Below are 10,970 nucleotides of genomic sequence, written 5' to 3' on the forward strand. Positions count from 1 at the left end.
CCAGCAGAGCGAGACAGACGCTCAAGAAGAGAGAGGCAAGAGAGAGAGAGTCGGGGGGGGGGCTATGTCCTCTCACTCACGCACGGCGGTGTGACACAGCAGTTCTCCGTGTCCACGGGGAACCGTTGCAGTGGTTACACGTGCCTTGCACCATCTTCTTTTCGGCTTCACATCTCTCGCAAGAGCGGTCGTTTCATTCAGACGGTCTTTGAAAGTCTTCCGTTGTCATGTCGATAGACTATTTTTAGGCCTGGCGGGGCTTTTGGTGTTGCTAGCTTGGATGCAAGCAACTCAAGAGGTGTTTCACTTGTCCTAATACCTGACAGCCTTCAGTTCCCCTGCCTGTGACTGCTTGTATTAGTGTCCTTATTATTTCCCAGAACCCCCACAGCAGATCACTAAAGATAATGAGAGGCTGTCACAGCCAAAAGATAACCAAGACACCGTGACCATTAGCCACTTCCCATGGAGAATAAATAGCTGTCATTATGCTAAACGTGGCTCTCTTAAACACAACACAACATGCAAATATGACTGTTTTCCAATGAGCTGTTCTTTGTGGCTGTCTGTTATCCTGACAGTCCTGTGAAATGTGCTTTTTGGCTTTTGAACGTGGTCAACTGATTTAGTTACTGGTCCGTGCCTTTAAACTGGTGTCTGATCCATATATTTATTATTATTATTTTTTATAAATTTTTATCTCAACACCGCATACACCAAAGCAACCCTGTTACTGTGTGTGTGTCTGCATCTCTGTGTGTGTGTGTGTGTCTGCATCTCTGTGTGTGTGTGTGGGTGTGTGTGTGTGTCTGAGTGTGTGTGTGTGTCTGCATCTCTGTGTGTGTCCGTGTGTACATCTGTGTGCGTGTGTGTCCGTGTGTGTGTCTCTGTGTGTGGGTTGGCCTGCCTGTCCAATCTGAGCGGTGCTTTCGCGAGGCACTTTGTGCACAGCGGGACATTAGCAACAGTAACCAAGGCAACGGTAGCTGCTAGCAACCCAATTAACACTATGTTTACAGGTGCAGATGAGACACATTTGTCAAGTAGGTTTAGATTCCATCGTTATGTTCTATTTAATGTTTCTTTCCTCTCTCTTTTTTCATATGAGAACAATTGATTTAAAAACGACAACTCCCTTTAGGATTTGGGAGGTGAATTATAATGGGCAGCTTCAAAGCCCCAGATAAAAAAAAGAACTCTAGTGATGTCACCCAGGCACGGAAACGCCCATCTCCACGTAAAACCGGAAACGTCTCATAAATCCGACTCTGAGCAGTGTGATGGAAAGTTCAAGCTGCACATTTCCTGTTGACGTCATCGCCATCACTGGGGGTGGACCTCTGAAGATGCTGGATCACTGTTTAACGAGACCTCTGAATGTTGCCATGCCATCATTCCGCTCTCTCGCTGTCCAGGAGAGGAGAGAGAGAGAGAGAGAGAGAGAGAGAGAGAGAGAGAGGGGGGGGGGGAAGAGGAGAGGAGACCTCAACCAGGTGATATATGGCAGGAGGGTGAAAGCAGCAGCCCCATGCATATTTCATGACCTGTGATAGGAGCAGAAGGATTGCAATGGATGTGTGTGTTTGTGTGCATGTGTGTGTGGATGTGTGCTTAGTGGCTACAGAGAATCTTTGGCTGCTTGTGGGTGTCTGCAAATGCGAGCCGTGCACTTGTGCGTGTCAGCAGGTGTGTGTGTGTGTGATAGGTTAGCCCGAGAGTGAGGGTGATAAATGGAGTTCTCCCACAGACATGGTTCAGGGGTTAGGTCTGTGGGTGATTCAATTTCATTAAAAGACACTCCAGGCAGGTTTCAAACCATGACAACAGGGAATATCTTTATATATAACGTCGAACCTGCTTACTGGTACAGCATTTCTTTTTTTCTCTCTCAGTCCTCTGGGAAGCTTTTGAATAATGTATTTCTGGTTAGTGATTCACTGTTTTGCGCATGAGCTACTGTGACAAATAGATGTATAAATGCACACTCGAAACTTTTTTTTTGCTTGTGTGTGTATGTGGGTGTATGTGTGTGTACCATCAAGAACATGCATCAGCGCTCATAGGTATCTGAGAAAGTGCTTGCGTGGGTACCTAAGTGAAGTGTGTGAGCACGCATGTGCGTCCTGAGAGTGTGTTCACCCTGGGTGGGACGTTACCAGTAGGAACGATGGCATTGATTGGTCACTGAGGACCACATGAGGTTTATGGGCCTTCCACAGCACGAGTTTCGTTTCCAGCAGATACGCCATCAGAGAGAGAGAGAGAGAGAGAGAGAGAGAGAGAGAGAGAGAGAGAGAGAGAGAGAGAGAGAGATCCATCACTGGTCAGACACTCACATGATAAAACATGGCTCTCTTCTCCCTCTCTCTGAGGAGGAGACAAGACTGGGAGAGATGTGTGTGTGTTGTGTGTGTTGTGTGTGTTGTGCGAGGTAGAAGAAAAAAAAAGAGAGGACAAAGAGTGTGAGAGAGCGTGAGAACGTCCAACAAAGGAAAGCGAAGGTGGGGAACGAATGGAAAAGAGAAGGGTAAAGGTAGAAGAAGTAGAGTCGAGGGAATACCCAAAGTGTGTCTGGAAGTTCATGACCTCCCTGAGTCATTCTCACTGGGAACTTGAGTTGGCATGCGCTTCTAATACGCAAGCTAGCTACAGTACACAGGTTATAAAGAGTTTTCCCCCCCACTTGGGCGTGCCTAATGCCTCCCTCTAAATCAGCAGGGCTTGATTGCACTTCGTTCTCACAATCCAAAAATCCCGGAACACTGACAGAGGGCTGACTAAGAGGATCACGAAGAAAATAGAATCCAGATCAAACACTCAGGAACCCAATAGAACACATTTTTGGGGGCGAGGTTCTTCCAGTTGTTACAAATGGTTCTTTACAGTATTGAAACCTTTCTCGCTGTATAGGCTGTACATTTGAAAACATGTATGTGCGGTAAAAACATGCTGACTTTAGCAGCGCATAAGCCGATAGCACGCTACAGTGATTTTAATTCAGTTGGTTCTCTGATTTGAAAGCTAATGGAAATTTGGGTACAGCGACGCACAAATAATCCCACTCCCATAGTCCAGTAGACCTGCATGTTTTAGATGTTTCCCTGCTCTAACACACCTAATTCAAATGAATGGTCTTTAACAGGCTTCAATATCTGAAATATCTAAAACATGCAGGACAGGGGGTACTTGAGGACCAGGGTTGAGAACCACTGCACTAGACCGTAGGCTACCATTCCACATTCTCTGCCTTCTACATTCCCTGACTACGTTTGTCTTGTCCTAACTTAAGACAACACTAACTGACCAGTCTGAATCTAACTGAGTCTCCAACAATGAGACTGTGTTAACCCCGTGAGCTGAAGCCTCAACAGATGCGAACATGTCAGACTAGGCTTCGTATCGTCCTTCCCACACCCCGATTCTCTCTCAGTACGACACGGGCCAGGGTTGCCAGGTTTGGCCCAAAATAGCTGAAGTTGAAGCACTCTCATGTTCTTCTGCTTCGAGGAGCCTGTTTCATAACGGGCCTTTTTACACTGGAGTGTCAGGAGGGATTGCAGGGGTATAAATCTTTGAAGAACTGCAGTGCACGTCACACACACACAGAGCCAGGCCCACCATCCACAGACAGAGAGAGAGAGTGGCTCAGAGGAAAGATCTACAAAGGCCCAGGACATGGAGGTGTGTGTCTGTGTGTCTGTGTGCGAGTGTGTGTGGGCACATTGTGGGGTGCGGCAGAGCTGACAGGATGTCAGATGGAATGTGTGTGTGTGTGGCTATGATGTATGGTCCTCTGGTCTTCGAAGTGTGTATCGAGTGAGTGCGTGCGTTTGGGCATCTCGGTTGCGTGACTGTTAGCGCGTGTTTCTGTGTGTCCGTGTGCCGTACGGTTGTGTGTGTCTGCGTGCGTGCAGGTGAGATGTGTGTGTAGTCGGTATTTGTACGTTCGTGCGTGTGTGTAACAGGGGGTGACAGTAGGTGTGTTGTGTTTAAGAGGAGCCACAGAGGTCGACAGCGGGGGATCTATCATATATTTGTAGGTCCCTTCACACCTTGGCCCTGGAGAGAACAGAACCACTATAAGGCATCAGGGGTCAAGGTGACGGCACATTTATTCATCCTGTTGTCTACCAGTAACAGTTCCCAACTGACATGAATCAAACTAATGAGTTTCCCTTCAGGATTCCCTTCAAGGTCGACGATTTTTAACTGGAAGTTTATGGTCATAACTTAAGTCAGCATCCTAGAAGGCATCTTTTGAAAAAATCCCTAAGAAAAAATCTTCCAAGTGAGTGAGTAAATGGACTGAAAGGTATAGGCCATTGACTGCCCATGTTAAAATCAGGTCCTTTTTGTGTCATCATTTAACACTAGCTGGATCATAATGGATGTCCATCCACAGCCAGTGCTGCCTCATTAGCCTAACTTTGGATCCTGCACAATCATTTGTTTTATGACTAACACTATGTGGCAGCCAACATTTTTCATTTCCATCCAATTATTGTAAATAGCCAGTCACTAATCATATTACAAGAATGTCCTACAAGAACAATGACGTTACACCCAGCATATACAGTACAAGATGACAGCAACCCTTTAGGCCATCACAACTAAATTACCCTTCCCTTAGCCCACATTGTTATGGTGGATGTACGCTGTACAGTATACTCGATGAGGAAAAGCAGCACCCACCACACGAGACATATGGGCTTCATAATGTCAAGTCTTTATTGGTATGTGCCATACAGCAGTAAGGTACAGAGTATGATAGTATGTCAACTACATTCAGTTTACTATGCTTTTTTTTCTCAATACAATTTTCATGTTACGGTAGCTCTAAAGTCAACGCGCGAGAGAAACACATTCCAGAACAGAACCATACACAACGCACATACGGCCAGACACACAGACCGAGCCGCTGGTGTATTAAGGCATTTTGACATCCTACAGCATTCGTTTCCATGTTTTGTTTTTGTGTATGGACGGTTTCCTGTTGTTGCGTGGCACGTAAAGTTGTCGCACATGCATTTAGAAAAGTTTGGCAGTGCTGTAGTAGTAGTAGTACTAGTTGTGAGAAGTTTTTTTTTTTTTGCAAAGGTGTGCTGCAATGCTCTTTAGACAACTGTGACCTTCCTGTTGTAAAATATCCATCTGATCTATAAACAAAAAGACTTCTGACTCAAACTTGTTGTTGTTGTTTTTACCTGTACTCGTACTCGTAACTGTAAAACCTCAAGCTAGACTTCTGCATGTACTTCTACCTAACTCTGCCAGTTTCTCTCCGTTTCTCCCCTCACCCTGGGACTCGATCAGGAAATGGTCAGTCAAACTTCCAGATTTGTCAAACTATCTCCCTCGATGAGTTTTCACAGGCCACTGGGCAAAAACACAAACGCACATCGACTGTCATAAACAGTGCTCAAAGTAAAGGTTTAGCTATAACCTATTCAAACTGCGACCAAATCTCAGTGTCACCCTGCTATACAGTGCGTAGTAACCATTCCCGAGGGTAAGTGCAGCTAGCCAGGGCTTGGGTTGCCATGACAGACTTCAAGAGAACGTACAAGTGTATTTGTGTTTAAATCTGGCAGTGCACAAGAAGGAAAATAAAAAAAATCTACAAGTTTTGGTTTTTTGAAGGATTAGCGAGGTCGGAACTACAACACGTCATCAGTTTTCAGTCATGGCTCTTTAGTAAAGAGAAAAGTGAGAGGTCACGGCATTGTTCAGCTCATCATTGTTGTTTGTTGTTGTGTTGTTGTGTTCCTAAGGCTTAGTGACGTGGTATGGAGTCTGGAGTTCAAATGTGCTTCAGGCATCTGCAATGGCACATGTGCAGTGAGGGTGGAGGGATGGTGTTGTGCATATGATTCCATCACACCCTATCGGTTCATTCAGAAGCCCATGCATTTGTGCTAAAACGTCATACACTACTCAGGCTTTTTAGTCAATTGATTAGAGCGGATCAGTAGAAAGGATGATAAAGGTAGCTCATTCTCTCTTTCTTTCTCTCTCTTTCTTTCTTTCTTTCTTTCTTTCTTTCTTTCTTTCTCTCTCTCTCTCTCTCTCTCTCTCTCTCTCTCCCTCTCTCTCTCTCTCTCTCTCTCTCTCTCTCTCTCTCTCTCTCTCTCTCTCTCTCTCTCTCTCTCTCTCTCTCTCTCTCTCTCTCTTTCTGTCAATCTCTCTTTTTACCTCCCTGCCTGCTTTTCCATCCCTTTTGTCTCTCCCTGTATTCTCACAATCTGATAGTCAATACCCGATGGGATACCACATCAAGATTGTTTTGCAAGTGCCCTGAAAAAGAACCTTCATCATCATCGTCAATACTCGCATATGTTACGTCAGAAACGATTCGCTAGGTCACACTCCAAGCTATAGAGTCAGTCTCAGGTCTAGCCTACTGACTAACAAGCACATACGATGTCATGAGGGGGTTAGAGAAACACAAAGACGTTAAGCATGGGCGAATGGGGAGGGACTATTCCTATTCGATTCACACTGAACCATCCCGTTGAATGGACGATGGCCCAAATACAGTCAGTCGCCATGCAAGCATGAGATATACATACACCATGCAAATTACTCAGAGGTTATTACTAGGTTTCGTCTTTCTTGCTTGCTTCAAGTTTGTCTCAATGGGTCGACTAAACGCGGTGAAGAGCAACCCTGGAGAGGAACGACCAGCTTTTGTGTTGTGGTCTAGAGTGGTCTTCAGTGGGGACGGGTCACCCAGCTGTACACTGCTGTCATGCGGAATTGAAATGACCAGGATGGTGAGACCAAGGACAAGCCTTGAGATATACTAGGAGATTGTGTTCAACGTCTCCCAGTAGCTACAAGAGATTTAGGGATTATAAAGGATTACAGCAAAATGGCTCAGCAGTAAAGCTTGGTTGGATATACTGGCTTTTATTCATTTTGATGTGCTCCTTCAAGAACGTACTTTAACTACTCCATAACTCTCGTCTCAATCAAAGTGCTATATTGTCACATGGTAGGTGTTGAAATGCGAAAAGGATTGTTTACGAGCCGGCACCTTTTCGAATGATCTTGATTCCTTTTGAACGTGCACAATGACACACTTGCACACACACACACTCCCTTGGAATGTGTCGGAAAAGAACGTCTAGCTCGGCAGTGCACTAGGATATGCAAAATCAACGCAAGCACGGAGCGATTGGAACCGTCGAATGTCGCACTGTATGTGCCTGCATAATGATTACTGGAAGTGTGAAGGCTGTTGTCTATACTGTAAAGTGAGTGATCGAGTGTGGAAAGAGAGAGAGAAAGAGTACTGTGAATGGATAGTGAATGGTTATAGTAGAGTCAGAGTTATTGGATTCCTCTCTGAGAGCACCCCTGTGGGAGGGAAGAGGGGAAAGGGGGGAGGGAAGAGGGGAAAGGGTGGGGCTCCCCGATTCCAAACCGACCCCTAGACTCCACACTCTTGTCGGGATCTGAGACAAATATGACACAACTACGTTTAAAAGCACATCCGACCGATCGGAGGCCTGTGTAGATCTCATACAACGCTCCCCCCCCCCCCCCCTTAACCCGCATCCTCTCATCCCCTCAAAACTCCTCAAGTGTGGGTCCTAGCGATGGGGTTTGGAATTGGGCAAGGGACGGAGAGAAGAGGGAGGGGGGGTTCTCTTAGGGGCATTTTAGTTTTTGGGGCTGCTGTCGCTGGATTCCTGCTGCTTCTCCGTCTTCTTGGAGGTGACCACCGTCTCCTCGTACATCTCCCGCTGGGAGGAGGAGATCTTGCCGGACTTGCTCTGCTGCTCCTCGTCCTTGCCTTCCTTCTTGGAGACCTTGGAGCCCCCGGAGGAAGAGGTGTACATGCGGGCCTGGTAGTTGTAGTTCTGGCCGCCGGGGCTGGGGTAGGTGATGCCCGTGCTAATGCGGGTCTCCTCCCCTTCCAGGAGTTTCCTGGAGGGACAGAGAGAGAGAGAGAGAGAGAGAGAGAGAGAGAGAGAGAGAGAGGGGGGGGGGGGTGCAGAGAGCGTTGTCGAAAGTGGGGGAGGGAGATGGGAGGCGGAAGGGAAAGTGTGAGATTTTCAAGTATTTTTAATAGACAAATTCTCTCTCTCTCTCTCTCTCTCTCTCTCTCTCTCCTGGTTTCGTACACAGTCATAAAACTGCAATAGTATAGGTGTTAGAGTTAGCCCTGTACCTGTAAGCAGCTATTTCAATGTCCAGTGCCATCTTGACATTCAGCAAGTCCTGGTATTCCCTCAGGTGACGAGACATCTCACCCTTAGTGGTCCTCAGATCGTTTTCCAGCTGGGCCATGGAATCCTAGATCCACAAGAATGGAGTTGTGTGAGGGTTGCGCAACGTCCTGAACAACGAATTCACTTTGCAAATGTGTTTTCTTTCTTCATGTTTGTTGCTTATTCGCTTAAAATGTGCTACTGATAAACAACATGTGAAGGAGCTCCACAACAATAAGTCACATAGAGCGGTTCTCACTGAGCAGATGACCTGAGTGATAAATCATTTCAGAACCTTGGACAGCGAATGATCGTTCTCGGTCACATAGATTGATGCTTTTTATTGCGAGACTGCCAAGATTATTATTTGTTTACAAATCTTATCATATCTTATTTCATAATACACTTCACATACGGTAGCCTAACCAGTAACGACAGACCCAGGTGACACAACGTTAGCGAATCACCGGGTATTAAACACTATGGACAGAGAATGGAGACCATAGACACCCACACAAATGCATGAAATGCAAAATGTAACAAAATGTATTGCGTAATCATTAAGCTGTACCACATACATCGAACAACCTAGGTGACGAGAAATCTACAAGTCCAATTTTAATTTGACTTAATAAACTGAATACATGTACTTAATTGACCGAAAAAACTACCTCAATAAAGATTAACTTTATAACTGCTTCTTAACGTTTTACATTACACATGTTAAAGTTGAAAGTAAAAAAAAAAGGTTTCTGACCTGGTAGTTGCCAATCTCATTATTGTGCCTGTCTTCCATCTCCTGGAGCTGCCTTTCCAGAGACTCGTTGGTTCCCCTCAGACTCTCGATCTCGATGGTCTTGGACTGCAGCTGCCTCCTGAACTCGTTGATCTCCTCCCTGCTCGTGCGCATCGCCTCGTTGCTGCGAGTGGCCTGCTCGTTCAGGTCGACAAACTTGGACTTGTACCATTCCTCGGCGGACTGCAGGTTCTTGGACGCCATGGACTCGTACTGGCCGCGGATCTCCTTGAGGGCTGAGGTGAGGTCAGGCTTGGCCACCTCCATCTCGACCGACACCTGGGAAGCCTGGATCATGTTCATCAGCTCGGTCACCTCCTCCTCGTGCACCTTCCTCAAGAAGTTGATCTCGTCCAAGAGAGACTCCACTTTCTTCTCCAGGTCCAGACGCACCATGGTCGCGTCGTCCACGTCCTTCTTGAACGCCTTGAGGTTCTGCTCTGCCTCTTCCCGAGCGCGGTACTCGTCCTCGTACTTGGCCCTGAGTTTCAGGAGGTCTTCCTCGATGTTGTCGCGCTCGATCATTATCTGGGACTTCTCCCCGTTGACTTCCTCCAGCTGGGAGCGCAGCTCGCGGATCTCTTGCTGGTACAGGTCGGCCAGACGGGAGGGCTCGTTCTGCCGCCCACGCAGGGTGACAAGCTCGGTCTCCAGGACCTTGTTCTGCTGCTCCAGGTTGCGCACCTTGTCGATAAACATCGCGAAGCGATCATTGAGACCCTGCATTTGCTCCTTCTCATTGGTACGGATGATCTTGAACTCATTGTTGAGTGCGCTGCTTTGGGTGAGATCAAAGTTTTCCATAGACATAGGCATAGCTGAGTAGGAGCGGCCGGACCTCTTGTATGATCCCAGTGAGGGGGCATTGCTCCTGGATTGGGAGCTGGACCTGTAACCGCTGCGTGAAGCATTAGTCATCCGTGATGGGGAAGCTGAGTAGCGGGGAGACTCCCCGAAAATCTTCCGGTAGGAAGAGGCGGAATTCACGTCAGATCCGTAGTAGCTCATCTTGGCAAGTAACGAGAGGGAGCAGAGCGGCGGGTGCGACCTCTTTTTATAGTGGGACCGTCCCAATCAATAATTAACGTAAGCTGATGGCAACTTCCATCCTGACCCACCGCAGATGCGTCATGTTATGAGACCTATGTTTCAAATAATAAATGTAATATTTAACTGTTAACTCGCAATTAAAAACAGTTTAAACGAGCTGTTGACACACCCACTAGCGACCCTTATACCTTTTTGTGGGTGCTGAACTCCATGGATGGAACTGTCCGTTTTGGCGCAGTGCTGATGTCAGCAATAGAAATTGTATCGCCTACAGCCACACACCTCTGCAAAGACATGTCCACTAAAAGTGTCGAATCTAATTAGGCTATAAACAGTTGTGTCTGATTTGTCTGATTTGGGAAATGGACAGCATTATTGCATCGTTTTTCACAAATGTCGCTGGTCTGCTCTAAAGTTGTAGGTTGGATGAGAAGCCATGTCATTGTCCTCAGTATATTTGAAAATTCTAGTTGTATATTAAGTTCAGCATTTAGTCTCCTTTCATAAGACAACTAGACCTAATAAAAAGACAAACCTGAAGGTTGTTTCCAATGGCCTGTAATAGTATAAATGCACTACATGTACGTCATCTATTTGCGTTTATTACAGTTTGATACAGCTGAGATTATGTTTAGTTCATCATAGACTTTTGATAGTGTTCTGTCCAAATGACACCCTATATTCGAGACTATATCCGACACTCCAATGTAGTGTACTACTGCCATCTGTTGGCTGAAATATAGGCCTACTACAAGAACTGGTCAGGTCTGCTGTGCAATACTGATTGTATTGAATAGATGTAAAGACAAATGGACACCAGGTCTTTAAATTAACTCATAAATTGGATGGCTTCTCTGAAAAATAACATTTAAGTCAGCCTACAAATGCAACTTAATTTAGGGATTTAT

At 46.1% G+C, this 10,970-nt stretch overlaps 1 protein-coding gene across 1 annotated transcript; it reads right to left on the reverse strand.

Moving 5' to 3' along the window:
* Positions 1 to 5,654: 5,654 nt before the first annotated feature.
* inab (internexin neuronal intermediate filament protein, alpha b) lies at positions 5,655 to 10,169 on the reverse strand. Its single transcript, XM_062447845.1, has 3 exons — positions 8,974 to 10,169; positions 8,177 to 8,301; positions 5,655 to 7,932 (listed from the first exon to the last, which is right to left on the reverse strand). The coding sequence occupies exons 1-3, from the start codon at positions 10,018 to 10,020 to the stop codon at positions 7,665 to 7,667; spliced, it is 1,440 nt and encodes a 479-aa protein (XP_062303829.1). The 5' UTR covers positions 10,021 to 10,169; the 3' UTR covers positions 5,655 to 7,664.
* Positions 10,170 to 10,970: the final 801 nt, after the last annotated feature.

Source organism: Osmerus eperlanus, chromosome 22 (genome assembly GCF_963692335.1).
Source record: "Osmerus eperlanus chromosome 22, fOsmEpe2.1, whole genome shotgun sequence".
Classification (NCBI taxonomy): domain Eukaryota; kingdom Metazoa; phylum Chordata; class Actinopteri; order Osmeriformes; family Osmeridae; genus Osmerus; species Osmerus eperlanus.